Source organism: Triticum aestivum, chromosome 7B, assembly GCF_018294505.1.
Source record: "Triticum aestivum cultivar Chinese Spring chromosome 7B, IWGSC CS RefSeq v2.1, whole genome shotgun sequence".
In the NCBI taxonomy this organism is placed as follows: Eukaryota; Viridiplantae; Streptophyta; class Magnoliopsida; order Poales; family Poaceae; genus Triticum; species Triticum aestivum.
In genome coordinates, this window is record NC_057813.1 from 754,098,441 (window position 1) to 754,122,865 (window position 24,425).

The 24,425-nt window shown below is 47.8% G+C and overlaps 4 protein-coding genes and 1 non-coding gene across 13 annotated transcripts; 3 read left to right on the top strand and 2 right to left on the bottom strand.

The window, feature by feature from the left end:
• The first annotated feature begins 782 nt into the window (after positions 1-782).
• LOC123162500 (agamous-like MADS-box protein AGL80) lies at positions 783-1,508 on the top strand. Its single transcript, XM_044580275.1, has one exon. The coding sequence runs from the start codon at positions 783-785 to the stop codon at positions 1,506-1,508; it is 726 nt and encodes a 241-aa protein (XP_044436210.1).
• A 954-nt stretch (positions 1,509-2,462) lies between these two features.
• Positions 2,463-2,534, bottom strand: TRNAP-AGG (transfer RNA proline (anticodon AGG)). The gene has a single exon. It is a non-coding gene; the product is annotated as a tRNA-Pro (tRNA).
• Positions 2,535-9,318: 6,784 nt separating this feature from the next.
• Positions 9,319-14,071, top strand: LOC123162501 (delta(24)-sterol reductase). 2 transcript variants are annotated; one of them, XM_044580277.1, is made up of 3 exons: positions 9,319-9,341; positions 11,978-13,235; positions 13,331-14,071. In XM_044580277.1, the coding sequence occupies exons 2-3, from the start codon at positions 11,994-11,996 to the stop codon at positions 13,772-13,774; spliced, it is 1,686 nt and encodes a 561-aa protein (XP_044436212.1). In that variant the 5' UTR covers positions 9,319-9,341; positions 11,978-11,993; the 3' UTR covers positions 13,775-14,071. The 2 variants fall into 2 exon arrangements, with proteins under 2 accessions (XP_044436212.1, XP_044436211.1); XM_044580276.1 differs by lacking the exon at positions 9,319-9,341 and adding an exon at positions 9,985-10,257.
• A 318-nt stretch (positions 14,072-14,389) lies between these two features.
• Positions 14,390-15,362, top strand: LOC123162504 (gibberellin-regulated protein 2). Its single transcript, XM_044580286.1, has 3 exons — positions 14,390-14,682; positions 14,773-14,845; positions 14,937-15,362. Exons 1-3 carry the CDS (start codon positions 14,575-14,577, stop codon positions 15,122-15,124), a joined length of 369 nt encoding a protein of 122 aa, XP_044436221.1. The 5' UTR covers positions 14,390-14,574; the 3' UTR covers positions 15,125-15,362.
• Positions 15,363-15,370: 8 nt separating this feature from the next.
• LOC123162503 (uncharacterized) lies at positions 15,371-23,772 on the bottom strand. 8 transcript variants are annotated; one of them, XM_044580279.1, is made up of 10 exons: positions 23,539-23,726; positions 23,319-23,386; positions 22,633-22,749; positions 22,483-22,526; positions 20,654-20,769; positions 20,519-20,562; positions 16,639-19,317; positions 16,360-16,461; positions 16,072-16,243; positions 15,371-15,874 (listed from the first exon to the last, which is right to left on the bottom strand). In XM_044580279.1, the coding sequence occupies exons 5-10, from the start codon at positions 20,750-20,752 to the stop codon at positions 15,668-15,670; spliced, it is 3,303 nt and encodes a 1,100-aa protein (XP_044436214.1). In that variant the 5' UTR covers positions 20,753-20,769; positions 22,483-22,526; positions 22,633-22,749; positions 23,319-23,386; positions 23,539-23,726; the 3' UTR covers positions 15,371-15,667. The 8 variants fall into 8 exon arrangements, 7 of the variants coding, with proteins under 7 accessions (XP_044436214.1, XP_044436213.1, XP_044436220.1 ...); XM_044580278.1 differs by lacking the exon at positions 23,319-23,386 and having other exon boundaries at positions 23,539-23,772; XM_044580285.1 differs by lacking the exon at positions 23,319-23,386 and having other exon boundaries at positions 16,639-19,396; positions 23,539-23,772.
• Positions 23,773-24,425: the final 653 nt, after the last annotated feature.

A 24,425-nucleotide genomic window follows, 5' to 3' on the forward strand; every position in this document is an offset into this window, starting at 1 on the left:
ATCTTTTTCATTTGTTTTATATGTTCTTTTGGAGTGCACAAAACATGTCAACTTGTGTTGTTGTTTATCTCATCTTAGTGTCAACCACAACTAATCAAACATGGCAACTTTCTGATAAATGAAATGGATCCTTTCTTTGTCATGTGTTTTCTGAGCTTGTCGTGTTGTTATCTGGTTGGTGAAAGACATAGAAAAATCATAGTAATACGAGAGTTAGTGTCATAGGATTTGAGCCGGTTAATTTTTTATTTTTCCTCCGAGCTTTTTTGTTCCTTCAAGCAATGTGTTCTTTTTGTGCGAGCATTTTTTTTACTAATTTGATACAAAATTAGTGTATTTGTTCGGCCTAACTGATACGAGCAAGGCTTGTGTTCGGCCCATTCATTTGCACGGCTTGATGGGTTTAGTGGGATGGCATGTGTAGCATGTGAAGCGTTCAAGCGCGAACGGACGCATCACGTGGAAACCATTAGCGTGTGTATGATATATCTCGCTCGCGTGGTATAGGGGGACGATCATCGCTACCACTCCCAATTTAGTAGGTTTAAATGGACGCCAAATTTACAAATAGACACAATTAAGGTCGGGTCGAAGATCTGCTAGATATTCGATCGCGTTCACAGGTACTAAATAAGGCAATCTTCTTGGTACATGTCACCGTAATCTCTTACCATATCATGAAATTATTCGCTAGGCCATCCATCCACTATAAATCCACCCCTCCTCCCTCGCCGAAACCAGCAACTTTCCTTCCCTTCGCTGGTTTTATCCCTTTGCCAACAATGACTCGCAAGAAGGTGGCTCGCAAGGCGACCCTCCTATACATCCCCCATGACTCAACCCGACGTAATAGATTCAAGAAGCGCCTCAAGGGGCTGATGAAGAAGGCGGACGAACTAGCCGTCCTGTGTGATGCCAAGACCTGTGTACTGGTGTACGAGGAGGGCAAGGCGGCGCCGGAGGTGTTCCCTTCGCAGGCAGAGGCAGTGGGTATCATGAATCGATTCAAAAGCATGCCGGAGATGGTGCAGTGGAAGGAGGTGATGAACCAGAAGGGCTTCATCAGCAAGCACATTGACAAGCTCCGGGAGCAGGTCGACAAGACCCAGCGCGAGTACGAGGACGGCAAGATTAGGTACCTCCTTCACAAAACCATGCATGGTGACCTCTCGGGCCTCGTTGGCCTCAACATCGAGGAGCTCACCAAAGTTGGCTACAAGGTGGACGTGCTTCTCAAGAGCATTAGCGAACGCATGTCAAAAATCCATTCTCGGACGCTGCCACCAGCTCCATGTGTCGCTACCGGCAGCATAGACATGGGGTCTCCAGCGTTGTATCCGGCACCACCTCAGCAGGAGAACCGACTTGACATGGTGAGCTCCGGAGGGGACCTCGACACCCTGGTCTATGGTGGCTACGCCGGCGCCAACTTCTCTAGCAGTGATATGATGATGCAGATGCAGTCCTTTGATATGGGGTTCGGTTCGAGTCCTTTCCCTCCCATGTAAGCCAGGAGGCCAGCTACATGCGCCGATCTCATCTCGTATTTATTTGGTTTGAGTGGTTTGGATGAAACATTCAGTAAATTTCTTGAAATTATTATATCCATCTATGTGCGTCGTTGTATTCATGCATCGTGTTCTTTGAGCCAAATCATAATTTATTCCGATGTAATCGTTGAAATTGTTATTCAATTAATCTCTTTTCTAGGTTGTTTGTTTAATCTATGTTGTTTAGTTGGTCGTAAATCTTGAGTTGTACCCTTTTTTGTGTCAGCACCGTGTTTTCTCAGGCATAGTTGCACCAGCTACGTGTTAGACAATTGCTTGATTGCTGAACCTTGGTTGTGTGTTGGGAGTAATTTCATGCTATTTTTGGTGTACGTTTTTTTTTATAGAAACGAGTTGAAGATTCGTTCTCCTAGGGCCAGCTAAATGTGATGGATGGTTAATATTTTCCTGGATATATATTTGTAAATTAGTTACCTTTTGTGACTTAATTACATGGTTAATATTTTCCTGGATATATATATATATATATATATATATATATATATATATATGTAAACTTTTGAAAAAGGGAAACAGTGATTTTGTCCCTCTCAAGAAAGAGTCCGACTATGAGCCGATTATCTTGATAGCAGTGACTTGAATAGCTTTTTGGGGCCTTTGGCCTTTTCAAAAAATAATAGTATAAAGTAAAGAATATTAATATTAGGTTTCTAAGTGCCGCCTGCCTTGGTTCGTGGGAGAATGCATTGTAGCTAACAAACTGAGCTCCAACGAAGAAGATGATGCCGCCAGCATTCAGAGAAGAGAAGAGGCGCATACATTGGTTGTAGTTAACATCATGGCCATGATGGGGGAAGAATATTTGAATTTAAGACCATTTGCACAGACTAAATTTCCATTATCTGTAAATTCGAATATATGCAAAAGAGGGGTGGTAAAAAAAGAAAAATGGGGGCATTCCGAGAATTGAACTCGGGACCTCTCGCACCCTAAGCGAGAATCATACCACTAGACCAAATGCCCTCTGATGCTACTGTTTTACAAATGATCCCTTTTATTCGATCAATAGAATAAATAAATACATGGGTGAGTACTAATACAGCACGACGATCTGAATCTGAGATGGAGTCAACTACTCTCTTGTGGATCTGGCCATCACGTGAGCATGCAGGCATGGCATCACTGGCATGCCCTCACGGTGAACGACAGACGGTTCAGAAAAGTTGAGGAAGTAACGTTGATTCTTGAGGAATGTTTATATAACAAAAATTACCGTTGGGGTTATAAATATCTCTTATTCAGAGAAACATACGTCTGATTTAGCCCATCTTTTTTATCTTTGTGTTCCATTTTCCTCATTCTCAGCATGCCCACGTACGCTAATGACTTGTTCTCCTTCTTCTTCTTCCCACTTGTAATACCAAAATAAAAGATCCAATCCAATCAAATCTTATGCACGTGCTAACAGATTTCTAGCTAACTGGATCGACGGATCAGCTGGCTCTAGCTTTAGGTTGTCCTTTCAGGTACACAAATGCATGCTCGCATCGGTCCCATCAATCGACGGCCGGCCGGAGCTTAGCTAGATGCCGATCCACCGATGGCAGCTACCTATCTATCTAGCATGCACGACGAAACGCAATTTGGATGGATCGGCTCGCGCCTCATGCAGGAGCATAAACAAGTAGCAGGAGTGCCTATGAACCGATTAACAGCTAGCACATGTAATTTAAGTAGCAGTAGTAGTAGTAGGTAGCGATCTCTGAATCTGATCCATGTCGACCATCACATGCCATGCCATGCGCATAGCTGCTTGCCAATGCCTCCTCCGTTTGATCAAATGCAGGGGAATCCGATCAAGTAGCAGCTAGGCTCCTGGCTTTGTTTGCTCTGTTATATCATCGTATAAGTAAGCAGTACAGGTGTGTTGGTGCTTGTTTGTTTCCCTGCAGGCGCAAGCATGTCTTGTCATGTTACGCATGGATGCATGCATGTGATGCGCATGTGGCATCCGCTCGCGTCGTCGACCGGATCCGCTTCCTCCGCTGCTATCTGTCAAGGAAAAAAACAACAATTTGAAAACACATGCTAGCTAGCTACACACGTTTGACCCTTTGGGGAATGCCGAGCACAAAATGACCTCTGCCAGAAATTTTGAACACGGTCCAACCTTTTTTTCCGTGCAATTTTCAAAAGTCCATAGCGGGTTGCTGATGTATGTGCAAGTGCAATGCCAGCGTATTCGACGTTGCTCCCATGTGCAAGTGCAACGCCGCGACCCATCAAGTACTTCCTTCGGTTTTTTTAGTCTGCATACAAGTTTTGTTTAAGGTCAAAGCATCTCTACTTTGACCAAACTTACCGAAAAAAGTATGAAAATTTACAATGCCAAATCAATATTGTTAGATTCATTATGAAATGTAGTTTCATGAAATATATATTCGGTAAGATAGATGTTCATATTTTTTAATATATATTTGGTCAAATTGTACAAAGTTTGACTTGGACAGAAATCTAATATGCGAAGTTTAAAACTAGGGCTTAAAGATGGCAGCCTCATAGACCTTCTTGTCACAGTTTACTGAAAACAGTGGTCTTGGGCAGTGGCCATGCTGCTGCTGCGGCGGCCGTGGTGTACGTTGGCTGGCTGGCGCTTCCCGTCGGGCCCGTACGTGCACGTGAATCCATGCCCAGTTGATGCGGCAGATCAGCCCGGCCGTCGATGTCGCCGTGGACCGTGGGATCGATCGGATCAGACCCACCCACGCGCGCTGGCACCTCGTGCTGGATGGAGCATGCTCCGGTCACTCAGTGTCCATCGTGCCAGATGAGATGAGAAGAAACAAACCTTCAGATGGGATCTAAGATATCTCATCGCGTCAAGATGCACGAGATGAGGTGATTTTTTGGAGATGCGCTGACATATATACGCGCAAACACTCACCTCTATGAACACACACGCATATCTTATCCTTACGGGCACCTTTGAAAGATTGAGCCGTCATATCATCTTGAGATTTACGAAGTCATCGTAGGCGTCTCGACGTGGACGAGAGCGACCCCTCCCACTGAAAGCGCATCGCTGGAAATTCTGAAATAAATCCGGGAATAATGCGAGCACCAAGACTTGAATCCTGATGGGCTGGGGATACCGTTGTCCACCTAACCATTCCGTAGACCACCTAGCGACGACTACAAGCACTGGAGCAAGTCGATGGTGCGCCGCGGTCTTCGTCTCTCCCTCATCGGAGCCAGACAAAACTTGTTTCTAGTAGACAGTCATGAGTCGTCCTAAGTGTTGGGGAACGTTGCAGAAAATTAAAATTTTTCCTACGGTTTCACCAAGATCCATCTATTAGTTCATCTAAGCAACGAGTCTAGGGAGAGAGTTTGCATCTACATACCACTTGTAGATCGCGTGCGGAAGCTTGCAAGGTGATGATGTAGTCGTACTCGACGTGATTCAAATCACCGATGACCTGCGCCGAACGGACGGCACCTCCGCATTCAACACACGTACGGAAACAACCACGTCTCCTCCTTCTTGATCCAGCAAGGAAGGGAGGAGAGGTTGAGGGAGATGGCACCAGCAGCAGCACGACGGCGTGGTGTTGGTGGAGCTGCAGTACTCCGGCAGAGCTTCGCTAAGTGCTATGGAGTTGGAGGAGGTGTTGGGGAGGGAGAAGGAGGCAACCAAAGGCCAGGGCACAAGGTATGAAGTCCCTCCTCTCCCCCCACTATATATAGGGGTGCCAAGGGGGGGTGGCCGGCCCTAGGAGATCAAATCTCCTAGGGGGTGCGGCGGCCAAGGGGGGATTCCCTCCCCCCCAAGGCACCTAGGAGGTGCCTTCCACTAGTAGGACTCCTCCCCCTTGGAAACCCTAGGCGCATGGGCCTTGTGGGACTGGTGCCCTTGGCCCATGTAGGCCAAGGCGCACCCCCTACAGCCCATGTGGCCCCCGGGGATGGGTGGCCCCACCCGGTGGGCCCCCGGGACCCCTCCGGTGGTCCCGGTACAATACCGATAACCCCGAAACTTGTCCCGATGTCCGAAACAGGACTTCCCATATATAAATCTTTACCTCCGGACCATTCCGGAACTCCTCGTGACGTCCGGGATCTCATCCGGGACTCCGAACAACATTCGGGTTACTGCATATACATATCCCTACAACCCTAGCGTGACTGAACCTTAAGTGTGTAGACCCTACGGGTTCGGGAGACATGTAGACATGACCGAGACTCTCTTAGTCAATAACCATCAGCGGGATCTGGATACCCATGATGGCTCCCACATGCTCCTCGATGTTGTCATCGGATGAACCACTATGTCGAGGATTCGATCAAACCCTGTATACAATTCCCTTTGCCAATCGGTACGTTACTTGCCCGAGACTTGATCGTCGGTATCCCAATACCTTGTTCAGTCTCGTTACCGGCAAGTCACTTTACTCGTACCGTAATGCATGATCCCGTGTCCAACACCTTGGTCACTTTGAGCTCATTATGATGATGCATTACTGAGTGGGCCCAGAGATACCTCTCCGTCATACGGAGTGACAAATCCCAGTCTCGATCCGTGTCAACCCAACAGCTACTTTCGGAGATACCTGTAATGCACCTTTATAGTCACCCAGTTACGTTGTGACGTTTGGCACACCCAAGACATTCTTACGGTATCCGGGAGTTACACGATCTCATGGTCGAAGGAAGAGATACTTGACACTTGCAAAGCTCTAGCAAAACGAACTACACGATCTTTTATGCTATGCTTAGGATTGGGTCTTGTCCATCACATCATTCTCCTAATGATGTGATCCCGTTATCAATGACATCCAATGTCCATAGTCAGGAAACCATGACTATCTGTTGATCACAACGGGCTGGTCAACTAGAGGCTTACCAGGGACATAGTGTGGTCTAAGTATTCACACGTGTATTACGATTTCCGGATAATACAGTTATAGCATGAATACAAGACAATTATCATGAACAATGAAATATAATAATACTTTTATTATTGCCTCTAGGGCATATTTCCAACACTAAGGCCCCACAAGACCAGCGCACCAGAATAGCAATCTCCGCCGATGAAGAGAAGCGTAGATCAGAAGGATCCATCGAAGACAGACGCCGACCGAATCTCGATGAGGACTAGGCAGGGATGAGGACTAGGCAGGGATGAGGACTAGGCAGGGAGAATCTTATTTCATCAGAGATCGTCGTCGTCTCTCCTCTCTGAGTAGGAGAGAAACCCTAACAAAACTCAAAAAAGCGTGAAAAAAAAATGAAGCCTTCCCGCCGGCAAAGGCCGGGATCTACCACGCCTCCATGCCCATAGAGTAAATAGCATAAAACTACTACAATTCGGGGTAGGGTTCCAAAAACCTACCGGATTTTATTTTTTCACTGATAACTACCAACTCAGAGCCCGATTGTTTCAGAAAATCCAAATCACCTAGTGCTTTACAATTGATCGCGATTATGACATGTCATGTCCACACCTAAACGAATAGTCTATTTGACCGTTAGTCTGACCGTTAACTTATAAGTGGAACCCACATGTCAGTGTCTCTTCCTCATAATAAGCAATCGGGCCCCTGCAATTTTTTTGAAAAAGCAATCGGCTCCGTGTAGTTTTTCTCGAAAAGCAATCGGGTCACTGCTTCTTGCCGCTGTCATGCCATGCCGTCCAAACGGCCTCTGCTACTGCTCCATGCCGCCGCCGCACACCTGCAGGCCTCTGCTACTGCTCCATGTCGTCGTCGCCCACCTGCAGGCCTTTGTTGCTGCTCTTTGGCCACAACGACAGCCTCTGCTGCTGCTCCTTGCAGCCGCCGAGCTGCGACAACCTCTGCTGCTGCTCCTTGCAGCCACCGAGCCATGCCGTCATGAGTTGGTGCGACGCGTGTCCGCGGCCGGCGGCGCCACACTCGAGTTGGTGCGGCGCGTGGTGACTTCGGCGGCGCCCCGGATGATGTGGCGCATGCGCCGGTCGTCGGAGCTGCTGGCTTTCGGCGGTGGCGAGCCGGTGGCTTCTGGCAGCGGAGGAGAGAGGGAGGCCGGGGAGGGGTGTCGCCGGCTTGGGAGAGGAGAAGGTCGCCGGCTAGGGAGGGGCTAGGTGGGCGCCGTGCTCGAGAGAGACAGAGTTCACAGGGAGGGGAGGGGAGGAGAAGGAGAGAAGAAAGAAAAGAGGAGGAAGAGATAACTTACATGTGTGCCCCACATGTAAGTTAACGGTCAAACATAACAGTCAAACAAACGGTTTGCTTAGGGGTGTGTCCGACCTGTCATAAACATGATCAATTATATAACACATGGTGATTTGGGTTTTTTGAAAGAGCCGACCCTTGAGTTAGTAGTTATCAGCGAAAAGATAAAATCCGGTAGTTTTTTGAAACCCTAACCCGAATTGTAGTAGTTTTATGCTATTTACTCGTGCCCATAAAACCACAGGAGATGAGGTAGACCAGCGACGACACGGACGGAAGGCACAAGAAACCCTAGCCAAAGGTCCTCTTTCTTCTTTCTTCATGTGGAAGAAAGAAAACGATCGTGGCCAATACTTGGATCTTCTTAGGGCATGTACAATGGTTGATAAGGTAGTCTTATCTTAAGTCTTGCATGTAATTTAAAGATGATAAAAAAAAGTGTATACAATGGATCATCTCTTAGCCTTATCTTTAATAACTAGTAATTCCTAAAAACATGGTGAGACATATTGTGCTAAGAGATCATCTCTTGTCTTATGTTAAATAAGAGAAGACAAGCCTTTTCTTATGATTTCTTTCTCCTCCACCTCATCATTTATCTTTTTTTTTTGAAAGAAAGGGGTTTGCCCTCCCCTGTCCCATTTTATAGAATGAAGCAGAGCTCATCATTTATCCTACGTGGCATTGCTAAGATAGAACCATTGTACATGCCCTTAATAGCCCACATCCTGAAAAGACGGACCTTTGGAAACTCACATGTGCCGGGCATGCAGCTACGTAGCTGCGTTGCCGCCCGATTGTCTTAGAGTCCACAAAGTCACGGAATTCTGCATAAGGGCCCATCAAGTTTATATTATTTGTCTCGAAGACTTACAATTTTGCCGTTTTCTCGTACCACCATGTGTTCCGCGGTTGAAACATAGCCGGTTTCGAAAATCCCTTTTAAAAACTCATCACATCCCCTTCAAAAAAAAAAACTCATCAAATCATATTAAAAATTGGATCTTATCTGAAAGCTCTCTTGGCAACAAACACGAATATGCATACGCAAGCTAATTTAAACATTCGATTCAAAAGATGCAAGATACCGAAAACGAAAACCAAAAGAAGAAGAAAAAGAAATGGGTCGGAGCTGAGCCGTATTCAACGTAGGTCGACACTTATTGCTGACACCGCGCACGCGAGCGCTTGTCCCGTCCGGTAGCCGCCTACCCAACTTTTTGTAATAAAACAAAACGTCGCCATTTGTAGGTAGTGTAGTAGGAGTAGGTATTTTGTAAGAATAAATCTGAAAAAATAAATGGAAGATATGCTAAGAGAAGAAGGACAGAGAGACTGGCCCCGGTTCAAATTGAAACGCCTATATTTTTGTTTTAGTGCAGGAGCGTGGGAGGAGCAATAATTGAGCAGAGTGGTGCAGCAGGATGGATGGACGGATCTCGATCTCATCTGTTGCATGAACGTAGCGTAGGCCCGCCCACATGCCCGTGATCCGATTCCGATTCCGATTCCGATCTGCCCCTCCTGTAGCCTGTAGCCCTTGCGTTCCGTTCCGTTTAAAACCCCCGGCGGCGCCCCGGCATTTCGCAGCTCGCTCCTTCCCTCCGCACCGGACCTGGTAACACCACCCCTCCTCCTCCTCTTCTTCTTCCTCCTCCGCCGCCTCCTCCTCCTCCTTCAGTTAGTACACTTGATCCACCTACGACTCGGTGGGTTCCTTGTTCAATTTTTCTTTCTCGCCTAGCTAGCTTGCGAACCGTGACGGCGCGTGAAAAAAATGCCATGCGCGCGGAGGTAACTGCTCCGTCCGTGCACGTGAACGCCGGAAACCAGCGCTACTTTTTTGTCGACACTAGTAACAGCAGCCCAAAAAAGCGGGAGTTTGGGCCGTCGGTTTCCTCTGTTTTCTCCGCCCGTCCGTCCGTCCGTCCCTGCTGCTGCCGCCATTCTCGCTGGCCGGCAACACGGAGATGGAGGCCGAGATGGATGGATGGATGGAGACGAGGGCAGCAGATGTTAGGGTATCTTTTTTTTTTTGGGGTCATCTCATCATCAGGTCTCTCCAGAAATGTCCGTCCGTTTCCGGCCCAGGCTAGACAGGGGCAGTTTCGTCAGACGCTGCGAGTACTGGTAGAAGATGACAAATGGAGTGAGGGCATGGGAGTCAATGCGCACTCCCCCCACCAACCCCAAAACCTCATCTGTTGGGTTCCTTGTTCAAATTTTGTTGCTCGCCTAGATAGCTTGCGAAGGCGTGAAAAAAATGCCATGCGCGCGGCGGTAACTGCTCACGTGAAAACCATGCGTGCATCCCTAGTAACAGCAGCACAAAAAAAGCCCGCCCCTCCCCCACCAACCCCAAAACCTCCTCCTCTGCTCTGCTGTCTGCTCTACTCTAATCCACACTACCAAACCCACACCTCCTCCTCCAAATAGTCAAATACTACTCCGGCACCAACACCAGGCGAGGCGAGCGGCTTCCCTTGGAGCAGACGGGGGATCTGCTCTGCTCTCCTCCTCCCCTTCCGCTCCTGGTAAGCAGCTCCGCCTTCCTCCGCTCCGCTCCGATCCGATCCACTGATTGCTGCATGCTCCTCCTCCGCTACTCCGACCATGAGCGGATCCAATACTCCTCCGTATCCCCCAGGTTTCCAGATCCCGCGCGCACCACACAAACAAAGCCGGATTTCTTTTTTTGCTGTTTTTGCTCCTGCCACAGACCCTCCCTAAAATCACCGCCACCAAAAAAGAAACTTCATTCTTCTCTCCTCGCCGCCCGCTCTGCTCTGCCGGCCAAAGGCGCGGCTCGCGTGGGTGGGTGCGTGCGTGCGTTCCTGCGCGGTGTCTCTTTCGGTTAAGCTTCTTTTCCCCCACATTCCTCAGGGCCAGGGGCCTAACACCCACTGGATCTATCAGTTCTTAGGCACGAGTAGGATTCTGTCGGATTGCCGTTCTTCTTGAGATGATTGAACTGTTTGTTTACCCCACCCCACTGTCAAAATCTCATACACAAGAGTACAGATCTGCCCGTCCGGCACCGGGATTCTAGGTTGTGCTACTTTAGGCATGCACTAGTTTTTTTTCTTTTGGGTGAATGCAGCTGTATGAAATCTTCAGTCAACGTTTGCCCCTTCCTGTCATTATCAATTTATCACGTTACCAGTTATAGGATTACTAATTTTGGCAGCCAGCGCATGAGTTCTCCACGGATCTGGATCCATCCATATATGTTCTAGCAGTTACACACACACACACACACACACACTTCTTGCATGTACTAACTACATCGCAGCCGCACAAATCTGGCTAAACATGCAGCATTTTTACTTACACGGCAACTCTGAATGTTACTATATGTTATCGGTGCTAGGGGTTAAAAGATGATGGTGCATAGGTTTTGACATGTGGAGCTCTGAATGAATGACAGCAGGTGTTAGGAATTACTCATGGTTGTGCGTATGTGTACTTCTCACGGAGTTACTCATGCCATGTCATGTCACCAGTTCCTTGGCAGCTACTGTAGGTTGCTCTGCCTGTGAACGATGCTGTCTGTTACCCTCTACTCCATGTTGATCCAGTTTGTGTAAAGAATATGCTCCATGTTACTAGATGTCACTGCATCATTTTCACCTAACATCATGTGGCGATAAAAAATAGAATAGGGATGGATGCGTCTTGGCAACCAAGCCATAAGAAAAAGGCTACTCTGCTTTTGTTATGTTTCGCCTCTCCTGTTTACAGTTTTTTAACCCTAGTATACACTTCTTCCCTGTTACTCTTATATATACCACCATGGCTCAGCTGACATTACTGATGTGATCATGCCCAATGGCCTGGCACCTGCACTGCCCATGTCCGTGACAGCATCTGTTTGTATAATAATAGGATATGCTTAACATTATATGACAGTTAAAAATTCAAAATGGAATTGGGATGGATAAAGAGTCTTACTGATACAGCCCTTGGTCAATATATGTCTTTGGGGGCCATGACAATGCTACTCTTCTGTTCTTCTTTTCAGCCTCGCCTGTGTATAATTATTTCTTCCTGATATGCTTTGCTTTTAAGCTGTACAGTACATGGTAAATTGGAATTGGGATGGTTGTGTCCTGGTAGTCATGAGAATATGTTACTGCTGCTGCATTTGTTATTTTTTGCCTTTCCTGTGTAGATTTTCTCCCTGATATGCTTCAATGTTACTGTTATATCATATCATGGCTCAGCTAACATCTGTTTGTACACTTTTCATTTCAGAAATTAGCCTCCAGCCATGGCGGATCTGCAGACGCCGCTGGTGCGACCAAAGAGGAAGAAGGTCTTGGTGGACTACCTGGTGCAGTTCCGATGGATCCTCGTCATCTTCGTGGTGCTTCCGGCCTCGGCGCTCATCTACTTCAACATCTACCTGGGCGACATGTGGTCCGCCATGAAGTCGGAGAAGAAGCGGCAGAAGGAGCACGAGGAGAACGTGCAGAAGGTCGTGAAGCGGCTCAAGCAGCGCAACCCCAAGAAGGACGGCCTCGTCTGCACGGCCAGGAAGCCCTGGATCGCCGTCGGCATGCGCAACGTCGACTACAAGCGTGCCAGGCACTTCGAGGTCGACCTCTCTGCCTTCAGGAACATCCTTGAGATCGACCCCGAGAGGATGGTTGCCAAGGTGGAGCCGCTCGTCAACATGGGCCAGATATCCAGGGCCACCTGCCCGATGAACCTCTCCCTCGCCGTGGTGGCGGAGCTCGACGACCTCACCGTCGGCGGCCTCATCAACGGCTACGGCATCGAGGGGAGCTCTCACATCTACGGGCTCTTCTCCGACACGGTGGTGGCGCTGGAGATCGTCCTGGCTGACGGCCGGGTCGTCCGGGCCACCAAGGACAACGAGTACTCCGACCTCTTCTACGGCGTGCCCTGGTCGCAGGGCACTCTCGGGTTCCTTGTTTCAGCCGAGATCAAGCTCATCCCCATCAAGGAGTACATGAGGCTGACCTACACCCCGGTGAAGGGCCCCCTGAAGGAGGTGGCGCAGGCATACGCCGACGCCGTCGCGCCGAGGGACGGCGACCCCGCAAAGGTCCCCGACTTCGTGGAAGGGATGGTGTACAGCGCGACGGAGGGCGTGATGATGACCGGCGTGTACGCGTCCAAGGAGGAGGCCAAGAAGAAGGGCAACAAGATCAACAGCGTGGGGTGGTGGTTCAAGCCATGGTTCTACCAGCACGCGCAGACGGCGCTCAAGAAGGGCGAGTTCGTGGAGTACATCCCGACGAGGGAGTACTACCACAGGCACACCCGGTGCCTGTACTGGGAGGGGAAGCTCATCCTGCCCTTCGGCGACCAGTTCTGGTTCAGGTTCCTCTTCGGCTGGCTGATGCCCCCCAAGGTGTCCCTGCTCAAGGCCACCCAGGGCGACGCCATCAGGAACTACTACCATGACAACCATGTCATCCAGGACATGCTCGTGCCGCTGTACAAGGTTGGAGACGCCCTCGAGTTCGTCCACCACGAGATGGAGGTATGTCTATCTTTCCCTTGCTTAACATTCACGTAGGCATATTGCTGCTCATGCTCATGCTCATGCTCATGCTCATGCTCAATAACAACAAACAGGTGTACCCGCTGTGGCTGTGCCCGCACCGGCTGTTCAAGCTGCCGGTGAAGACGATGATCTACCCGGAGCCTGGGTTCGAGCACCACCAGCGGCAGGGGGACACGAGCTACGCGCAGATGTTCACGGACGTGGGGGTGTACTACACGCCGGCGTGCATCTTCAGGGGGGAGGAGTTCGACGGGGCGGAGTCGGTGAAGCGGCTGGAGCAGTGGCTGATCGAGAACCACAGCTACCAGCCGCAGTACGCGGTGACGGAGCTGAACGAGAAGGACTTCTGGCGCATGTTCGACGCGTCGCACTACGAGCACTGCCGGCAGAAATACGGCGCCGTGGGCACCTTCATGAGCGTCTACTACAAGTCCAAGAAGGGGCGCAAGTCGGAGAAGGAGGTGCAGGAGGCCGAGGCCGCCATCCTCGAGCCCGCCTACGCCGACGAGGCCTAGGGTCGTCGTGTTCGTCGTCGTCGGCCGTCCGTGTCTCGACGGTTTCGGTTCCTTCAGTCGTCGGAACTCTGGATTAATTGGTTCCCTTTTGCTTGGTTGCTTAATTATTAATAAGTAGAACTTGATCGATCGTGTAGCGTTGATTGGTAGCAGCCTGCGGCCTGTAGCAGCATGAGTCATTGTTGTCGCCCGTGAGTACTTGATTCAACCGCCCCTTTATGTTGATGGGATTAATTGCTTAGAACTTAAAATGAGGCAGATGCGTATGTGGGAATAATATTGCGATTTGTGTTGAAAGTGGGATGAAGTGGATGATAGCTGATTCAGGGATGAAAATTCAAGATAAAAACGGGCGGTGAGTGATGATGATGCACTAGTGTGGTTGCCTCTGTGCGTGTGGGACCGACCAAAAGTGACCGTCCATTCCATCCTTGTGCGCTGCTGGGTGGTAATAATACTGTGTGATGGTCACGGGAGGGGCATGATGCGTGCAGTCTAACAATGTCTAACAATAAAAATAAAAAGAGAGGGATGGACGGCTGTGAGTGAGTGCCGACGCCGACGCTGGCTGGTCCGTGGTGTAGTAATCAATAGGCATGGTCGCCGTGGTAGCTCTGTCAGACTGTCTGCCACCACCACGCTGCGCACTGCTGCCGGCGTTATTACATAAGCGACAACCCGGCCTCGTGGATCCATCTCTCTCGGGTCTAGCTAAAAACCCTCGCAAACCAAGCCCCTGCCACTTGCAACGCACACTTACACCGCTTGCAGAGCTCCAGCTCGACCTCTAGCTAGCATCCATGGCGCAGCCTCTCACTCGCCGCCGTCTCCTCCTTCCTCCGCCTCTGCTTCTGCTGATGCTCCTCCTCGCTCTCGCCGCCCACCATCAGGCCGCTTCCGACCCACCGGTAATTAAGCAAACCACACACACAATCAAACACGCATGCAGATGTTTTTTACCCTCAGATCATCACATCTCAACCCTTTTTCTGCTGCAGGCGACCCACGGCGGCATGCGAGCCAGCGGCACCAGGTCCCTGCTCCAGCAGCAGCCGCCTCCTCCCAGGCTAGGTACGCTCTAACCAACACACGTCTTCGGCGCAACGTAACATGTACTCATGTGGCCGGCTGTTCCTCTTGCCTCGCCGGATCTGGCTTGCAGACTGCCCCAAGGTGTGCGCGGGCCGGTGCGCCAACAACTGGAGGAAGGAGATGTGCAACGACAAGTGCAACGTCTGCTGCCAGCGCTGCAACTGCGTGCCCCCCGGCACCGGCCAGGACACCCGCCACATCTGCCCCTGCTACGCCACCATGACCAACCCGCACAACGGCAAGCTCAAGTGCCCCTAGGCATCACATCATCTTCAGAGGCATATGCTCCGCCTCATGCGTCTCCCCTGCCATGTTCTACTAGCTAGCTCTAGTACTCTAGCATGTACTATTTGATGTGATCTTCAGCTACATTCCATAAGCTCACAGTGTCACACTCACACATGTAGTGTTGAGTTGCATTGCAGCCTCCTCATTCTCACTCAACCATGATGATGACGATTTCCTGATAATTAATTTCCTGCATACTTGTTGATCACATCTATATTATGTCATGCGGCTACAGAGTTAGATACAGGGCTGGGCTGAGTTGAGCGAGTTACAGGCATATACATATATATGTACACACGTCACACGAGTAATCAATCTAATTAGATTAAAAAGGGGGTTTTGCACCTATGACATGAACCCCAACTACAGTAGTAAGCAGTGAGCAGCTAGACATTCATGGTCTGGTTTCACTTTCAATTGAGCAGCACCTCCACATGACATGTACCTCTATCTCAAATATACACAAGGTGGCAACACAGGCAGACGGCGCGCAAGAAGCCTCGAGCCGTCTGTCTACCGTTGCTGCCGGGACAGGAAGAACTCGTAGTCGGGGTGCCTGTTTCTGCGCTTCTGGTCCTCCTTCCACACGTCGGCCCTGGCCATGGCCGCCGCGGCTTGGTTCAGCGTCGACAACCTTTCTTGGAGAACCTGAGATGGTTCACTTGACGAGGAATCGGCGTCTTCTGAACCGGATCTGCTCGTCTGGAACCACCACTCCCCCTGCGACACACGATGCAAAGAGTCGTCACATGAACAAAACAAGCGAAATAAGCGAGCAAGCACACTAGCCACTCTGTTTGCTTCGACAACGAGCCAGCATGGCTTCCAACGTCTGGGGTCTTAACACCAACTTTAAACAATCTTCGGTTAACATGTATGTATGTGTGTATGTGTCGGGAGAAAAGCAGCTGTTTTACCTTGTCGTTGTAAGATTGCAAACCCATCACTGGCAAAACAGCATGGCTATGCCCAGCCTGGTCTGATGAGCTCCCTCGATGAACCCAGTGTCCGAGAGAATGGTACGTCAGGAAAGCAGCCTGGAATTTCCCGTCAGGTATACGGTATATGGGATACCACGCGACGCAGTACCTGAAATTCAGAATAACGCGTTATCTGAAAACAAGCTCTCGTCCCAAAATAGTTTTACATGTCTATAGAATGCGCTGGTGATGACAGGGCAGATACTACTAGAGCCTAGAACGGACCAAGAGGCGGGATGAAGATCATGCAGGTTGAGCTCCAGATTCTTCGGGTCTCCGGATATTTGGCAATTGGATTGTTTCGCACCAGCAATCAACTCCTTTACCCTAGTAAAATTGCAATGAGATTTCAATAAAATCATCTCACAAACAAAGTAGTACCTTTCCTAGAGTTTCAGTGTGCAACATGAAGGTTTATACTACAATATCAGAGCATATAAAAGGCTAACAAATGAGGGCCAGAATCCTGGACGCCTTTGTTCATGAAAGCAGACTCACACTCACCTGTCAAATAATTGTCGCCGCCAAAATGGTTGTTCAGATTCAAAGAATTCAAATATGAGCTCTGTAGTCTCCAACTGCTGATCATCTTTAACATGGAAAGCCGGCGAGCTATTTCTTTTATTGGACTCTTGAGGTAGAAGCTTCGCTAATATTGGGAGAGAGCTTATACATGGAGATGTTTTAGATCTTGCACCCATATTGGCTTCATCCTTATCAACAGTTCTCTTAGGTTGCCTAAACAATTGAACCGCAGATAGATATGGCACAAAGTAGGCATTAAACTGATAACGATTATTCCATAAGCCTTTCGATCTACGGAGATCCTGTGCCTTCACTTCCAAGCCATAGCAGCCAGGTTCTTCATACCACTGCCAAATGCTAGCTAGAGAGATATCCGCAGTCTGATGACAGCACAAACCATCTCTAACCCATTCCTGTGAAGAAGAGTTGCAGCCAGTAGGGCAAGGGCTACAGTGCAGAACTGGAGAAGCAGAGTAAATAAATTGTTCAAAATCGGCAAGAGGCCTGCCAATGTGAAGTTGAATATCTTCCGCTCTCTGTTGGGTGCTATGAGCATCACTCACTGCCTCTCTTATCATGCTGAAAACAGTCCCATTGTCAATATGTCCTTGGCATTTCGAATCAAGCTGTCCAGATGGCTTTGGTTTAGCAGTCAACTCAGTAGCAACTTTGCTGCCTTCACTTTTAGTTGATGCAGGAGCATCTGAAACATCTATATTAGCAGAAACAGAAACATCATTAGCTGGAACTGATGCTTCAACCACAGAAGCCTCTGGAACATCCAAATGGGTTATATCTTTCTTTCCAATAGGAACCCATTTATGTGACATGTGCCCAGCAGCAGAATATGACTTCACACATTGGGCTTCTTCCATTTCTGCAGCGCAAGGATCGACGCACAAGTTCCTGGAGTCCAAATCTGTTGATGTGGCCTTATTTTCAAGGAAAAGAGAGTGAACATCGTCTTGAATGACCAATGTGCATGGTTCCTTGGATGTAGCTTGTGGCACCAAGTGAGAACCCAAGTTGTAAGATGACAGTGTTGCTTTTTCAGTACCAGTTGCGATTGATGCATCACTGATGTCCCTGGCACATACTGGCTGTAACATCAACAATCCTTCAGTCTGCTGCGAGTGGTTCTTGGGTGTCTTGGGGCTACCATTCTTAGGAGCGTAGTAGTTCCTCGGCGACGGACAACCACCCTTTTTACAAGGCAAACTTGTTTGTTCATACAGAAACGGGGTTTGCTTCTTGTGCTGTTTGCATGTTTTTCTACAACGATGTTTATCCATTGGCCTATTTGGATCGTGCTGCACACCCTTGGTATCATCTCCTAGTGCACTTTTATCCTCAACTGCTGAAACAACCACATGTCCTGCTCCAGATGAGTTTTCTTTATCAGGTTTTTCTACTTTCTGCCACACAGAGACTGGACTGTCTTTTCCACTATGCTTGTGCCTATTAGAACCTACTACCCTATTAGTCGCAGTCATATTAGTACAGCTAGATTTGTTTCTTGATTTCCTGCCGCTCCTCCCCGGACTAGCTGGAAGAAACGTCGTGCTGCTACAGGCTTCACTGCTGCACTGAACTCTTTCAGAATGACTACTACTCTCAGTAACATCTTCAGCATGAGCGCCACTTAAATGGACATCTGTCAAATGGCATGCCGTATTTACACTATCCAGAAAAGTAGAAGCATCATGTTGCAAACCATCTCGTGTATTTCCCTCAAAATCAATACTGCAGTCCCCACAGTTTTCACTGTTCCAACCCGTAAAGAATGAAGCTGCTGTTGCATCACTGGGGTTACAAACACAGGCACATAATGACTTCTGGCAGCTAGTGCTTTCTTCTCTCGCATGCGAACATGCATGTTCAGTGACAGAAGGTCCACCAAATTCTGAAGAATCCGCGGTATTTGGCCCATCATTCAGGTAAGGAGCACCTTTGCAGCTAACTCTTTCGCCTACAGTTATATAAGATGACCCTGTACATCCAGAGACATCCTTCCTATCACTTTCGTGTTCCACATACTCATTGTTGCTCTCGCCATTATGTTTGCCCAAATGGGCATCTTTAACCAGTGAGCAGGCAGAGGATGAGGCATCTGACAATTTATCAGCCACTGAATCAGGCAGAAATACCTCAACAGGAGAGGCGGCATCAATATGCTCTTCACAGGGGAGTTCCGGCAACAAATTAAGCTTTTCCCCGGTTGCTCGCCTGCACTGTTTCCACTTGTTGACTTTCTTCTTAGAACTCCTTTTAGGAGGCTTATCATCGTCATGCAAAATATCAGAATCAGATCCCAGAGGAGCAGTATCAGGCCCAGAAGAGGTACTTGCAACCACGTGGCAAGGAGGGCAAGCTGTCAATGACTTCTTAATCTTTTTCCTATGCCGATGTTGTCCTAAAGTGCCTCCTCCATTGGGAAGTGGTTTAGAAGAAATGTCCTGATCATGCATGTTCTTTTCATTCGGCAGATCTAGCCAGTATACTATTGTTGGCTGTGGGAATAGTAACTCAAAGCCCTCTGTAGCAGCAGTTCCTAATGTCAAATATCTTATCCTGTTGACCTCCTGCCTGCTAGATGAAAACGGTGCCAATTTCCAATCTGAACTGTGCCCAAGAGAAAGCACCGTAAATGGACTGTCCCTGCCACACCACAAAAAGACAGTAAACAAGTAGCTTCCAGAAAAATTGAATAACAGGTGAGAGGACCACAGTGACTGCCCTGAAAAGTAAAAAGAAAAGAAGGATATTGAGGGAAGAAACTATGAAGTGTTTGGATATGGTGATTGTGTCATGCATACGAGAAAGGTACACATAGGTCATTGTAAGCTGGCAAGTGCACAATGTTAACAAACTAGCAGAGAAGGATAACAAAAGGCATAAAAAAGACAATAAAATGGTTGTTTCGGTGATAATTTGTTCGTGTACAACCATTTTCTAGTCATCTCACATTTTTACAAATGCCCCACCAAAAGAGAAGGCTTCATGACCACTATTTTCACACACAAAAAATCATCTACAAATACCCTTCATAGCTGCATCCAGGGCAGCCTGGGATTTAACCTGGTGCTTAGACCCAAAATACCACTAAGTATCTCTTATAAAATAAAGGAAAACAGGTAAATTGAGAGTTCAGACAAGAATACAGGGGCGGTATATGACACAGCGAATATACTTGTCATGCAGCGGATTACTCACAATTAGTCAACAGTTATACATTTATACCTGCGCTCAAGGTCCATACTGTACAGACCACCGTACCAATATTACAAATTATCGAATTGATATTGGCATGTTTTAAAGTGAAATTAAGAGGCACATTATTCATAACAGTTTACCTATCACGGACGACAAATATAGATATACACGCCTTACACATTCATCAACCAATTATGTACTCCCAACCTAAGTTTCTTAGATTCATCAATGGCGACCCTATCATACATGTGGAACATAAGTTGATCACAAACCCTTATTTGCTAGCCTTTCATATTCAGTAGCAAAGTTGGGCAGTCCCCCAAAACAGTCAAGCATACATGAACACCAAATGTCCCAAAATGGTTACGTATATGTGTTTCTTAAGTTTTATTACTGCATTTCCTAGCAGTAAGATATACTAGTAGTCTTTCCTATCGCTTCTCCTTTTTCTGCATTTTTATAACCCTGTAAAAGTTGTAGCTATTCAAGTTCATAGAATTAGTTTTAGACTAGTTCATTTCATGCATGATTTTCTTGTTTCACGAAATACATGTAATGAATCAGCAGTAAAGCAGCTATCAAGCTTAGTCCAGTACAACCCACCGAAGATGGTTGTTATCAGAAAGATGTAATAACAAATAATTACCTGTTATCAGGGAAGACGTAAACCGGTCTGTGTATTAGCTGGTCCTGGTCGATGAAAAGATAAAAGCAGCAAGTCATTACATCCCACAAACAGACTGGTAATCTTACTGCATCTATGCGGTAGAGTGTTATAAACCTCTGAAAAGCGGTTGTCGATATTCCCGCCTGATCTGTTACACCGCATACGCGACGTGTTCTTCAGCCTTTTGTCAGTTTCTTCAAGCGCGCATGGCATGGCATTTCTTTGCGATCCTGCAATGACACCATAGTTAAAAAAGGCGCGCCTAAGCGAGCGCTTAAGCGCGCCTAGGCTCTAGGCGTTGGCAAAACGCATTGCGCATAACTACGCATAATCTGTGCATAACTGCGCATAAGCATGCGCTTTGGTCAGTAAAGCGCAAGGCGGTGGCAAAACTAACGCCTAGCGCTTTTTTGAACTATGAATTACACTAGCAGATTTAATGCAACACTTGCGCACCAACCACCGACAACTGCCTTCAACAGATAAGGGATACAGATGACACAGCAAAACCACATCTTCTACTTAACTAGTACATGAACAAAAATGGAACTGCTAGGCTACTTGGAGCACCCTGACCTCTCTACCCAGCAATGAACCAAGCAGTCAGTAGGCAAGCAAAGATTTGGCTTAAGAAAGTAAACATGAGCAAACAACAATGTTATCTTAGCATGACATCTGTGCCAATTCAGAAGAGGATCGAAGCACCGATTATGCTGACCTTTACAGAATCTCCAACTAATCAACATGCGGAGCTCTAATCACATGAGGATAAGAACGAGCGGCGACCTAGCCAGTCGTAATCACACAGGAATCTACATGAACTGACAAACAAGCATAAATTCCTCCAAAATCCGGCCCGCCTCCTCGTAATCACGACCGTCACAGCGCCCAATGTTAATGAACTAGCAGAGAAGGGTAGGATAAAGCATAAAAAGACAACAAAATGGTTGTTTCAGTGATATTGTGTCCATGTACAACCATTTTCTAGTCATTTCAAATTTTCACAAATGGCCCCAGCAAAAATAAAAAACTTCATGACCACTATTTTCACACAAAAATATCAACTACAAATACCCTTGATAGCTGCATCCAGGGCAGCCTGGGCTTTCACCGGGAGCTTAGGCCCAAAAACCACTAAGTATATCTTACAAAAAAATCAGGTAAATTGACAGTTCAAACCAGAATACAGGGGGCAGCCCGGGTCATGGCCCAATCTGGATCCGCCCCTGCCTATATGACACAACGGATATACATGTCATACCATGAATTACTCACAATTAGTGAACAGTTATACATTAATATCTACAATCAAGGTTAGGATTCACATAAAGGGTCCATATTGTACATACCAACATACATATATTACAAATTACAGAATTGATATTGGAATATTTTTAAGTGAAATTAACGGACACACTATACTACTTCAGTTTGCCCATTACTGACTAAATATACATGCCTTACACTTTCATCAACCTTTAGTTATGCACTCTCAACCTAAGTTTCCTAGATTCGTCACTGACAACATTATCATACAAGTGGAACGAAAGTTGATCACAAACCTTTATTTGCTAACCTTTCATAGTCTATAACAAAGTTGGGCAGTTCCCAAACAGTCAAACAGACATGAACAACAAATATTCTGAAGCGGTTCGTTCACGTGAATGGGTTCCCTAAGCTTTACTGATGCACTTCAGTAACAGTAAGATGTACTGATCTAGTCATCTTTCTACCTCTCCCTTTTCTTCATTTGTCACAACCCTGTGAAGTTGTGCCTTTTCAAGTTCATAGTATTAATTTAGTAGAATTGTTCACTTCATTCGTGACTTTATTGTTTCACTAAATACATGCACGGCATCAGCAGTAAGTCAGATATCATGCTTAGTCAAGTACATCCCAGTGAAGATGATCGTTGTTATAAGGATCTAATGACAAACAATTACCTGTTATCAGGGAAGTCGTAAACCGGTCTGTGAATTAGCTGGTCCTGATCGATGAAAAGATAAAAGTGGCAAGTCATTAAATCCCACGAGCAGACCGGTAATCTTTGTGGTGAACAATGGAACTCATCTGTGCGGTAGAGTGTTATAAACCTCTGAAAAGTGGTTGTTGATGATATTCCTGACTGATCTGTTACACCGCATACGCGACGTGTTCTTCAGCCTTTCGTCAGTTGCTTAAAGCGCATCACATGGCACTTCTTGGCGATCCTGCAATGACACTAGCAGATTTAATGCAAGGCATGTGCACCAACCACCGAAACCGCCTTGGGCAGAAAGGTGATACAGCAAAACCACATTTTCCACTGGACTAGTACATGAACAAAAAATGGAACTGCTAGGTTACTTGCTTCCAACAACCATCATAAAACTCTATTACCAAGCAAGCAAAGATTGGGTTGTTGAAGCAAACATCGGCGCATACCGGCGAGCGAACGGCAATGTTATCTTAAGCATGGCGGGCGGCTGTGACAATTCAGAACAGCTTGGGGATTGAGCTAGAGCAGGATGGAAGCACCGATGATGCTGGCCGTCACTGAATCTCCGACCAATCGGCGGGCAGAGCTCTAACCACACCGGAATATGAATGAGCGGCGACCTGCCCAGTCGCAATCACGCGGGAATCTACACGAACAAGCACAGATTCTCCGGAATCCGGCCTTTCCCCCTCCTAATCGCAGCGCCCAATCGACGCGCAGCCCAGGCCAGGAGCAGTAAAAAACGGTGTCTGCATCGGGAAGCAAGAGAAGGATGGGGATTGGGGAGGGAGCTGGACGGACCTCACGAGCTCGTCGCGGTCGGCTCGTCGACGGCGCCGGCGGGCGGGAGGCGAAATCCGGAGCGGAATCTAAAAAAAACACGAACTTTTTGCTAGGAGAAGGGGGGCGGGCAGCGATGAGGACGCCACACAAAAATTGGAGGCGCTAAAAAAAGGCAGGAGGAAAGCACGCGGGTTCGCGGCCGGCGGCGGCGGTTTACTCGAGGGAAACGTGCGATTACCCGGAGCGATCGACGGCGGCGCCCCGCGGGCGAGGAGACGATTCTTCGGCGAGCGGCGGCGGCGGCGGCGACGGCAGCGACAGCAGTGAGAGTGGGGACGTGTTCTTCGGATTTGGGAGGGGCTTGTGGGTGGCCGGCGGTCGTGCTTCCTGTCCTGTTTACTGCTGGGGACGCCTAGCAAAATGCACCTCACCCCACGCGAAAGAGAAGAGAGATGGAGAGAGAAAGGAAAAGAATATGCTTATCCAATGGTATTCCCTTTCATCTCAAGCATCTTTAATAAGTGTAAATAAAATCCCAATTTACAAAAAGTTTGCAATCATTGCTTAGTAGTTGTAGATTATAAAGCTGATGTGGGTAGAAAAGATGAGCATGGTCGATGTAGAATTGAAACTAATGCATCTGTTCGAGAGGGAGGGGGTGAGTGAGCGAGTTTTCTATCAATATTCCATTTGATTCAAGGTACAATCTTAAATTGAACTAAAAAAAGGTACAATCTTAAATTGCAAAACAATTTAAGAATCAATTCGGGGCAAAAAATTATCACCTATATCACTAAGCTCCCTAGGGGTAGGCTGAGAATCAATTGGGCTACGGAATCGGATGTACACCCTGATTTTGACGGGGTCGATGAATTGTGAGGTTGCCTTGCTGTGTGGGCTCGTTTCGATAGCGTCGTGGCAGTTTGGGCCAGACTGCCGGTACCGATGGTCGATTGAGCGCGTTAGCTGGCCTGACAAAAAAGGAGTAAGGGTGTGGCGGTTGCGGGAGAGAGCCGATCGGCGGCGTGGCGGCTGCGTGAGGCCATCAACCAACACCAACACATGTTGCGCGCCACCTGCAGGGCTATCTACAGAGGGAAGATGGACTTGGTGGAGGGGGTTGAG

Coding starts and splice junctions, on each gene's coding strand:
- LOC123162500 (XM_044580275.1), top strand. CDS start 783: ATGACTCGCAAGAAGGTGGCTCGCAAGGCGACCCTCCTATACATCCCC.
- LOC123162501 (XM_044580277.1), top strand. CDS start 11,994: ATGGCGGATCTGCAGACGCCGCTGGTGCGACCAAAGAGGAAGAAGGTC. Junction 13,236..13,330: donor TCGTCCACCACGAGATGGAG/GTATGTCTATCT, acceptor AACAACAAACAG/GTGTACCCGCTGTGGCTGTG.
- LOC123162504 (XM_044580286.1), top strand. CDS start 14,575: ATGGCGCAGCCTCTCACTCGCCGCCGTCTCCTCCTTCCTCCGCCTCTG. Junction 14,683..14,772: donor AGGCCGCTTCCGACCCACCG/GTAATTAAGCAA, acceptor TTTCTGCTGCAG/GCGACCCACGGCGGCATGCG. Junction 14,846..14,936: donor GCCGCCTCCTCCCAGGCTAG/GTACGCTCTAAC, acceptor TCTGGCTTGCAG/ACTGCCCCAAGGTGTGCGCG.
- LOC123162503 (XM_044580284.1), bottom strand. CDS start 20,752: ATGCCATGCGCGCTTGAAGAAACTGACAAAAGGCTGAAGAACACGTCG. Junction 16,462..16,638: donor CGGCGACAATTATTTGACAG/GTGAGTGTGAGT, acceptor CAATTTTACTAG/GGTAAAGGAGTTGATTGCTG. Junction 15,875..16,071: donor TGCAATCTTACAACGACAAG/GTAAAACAGCTG, acceptor CGTGTGTCGCAG/GGGGAGTGGTGGTTCCAGAC.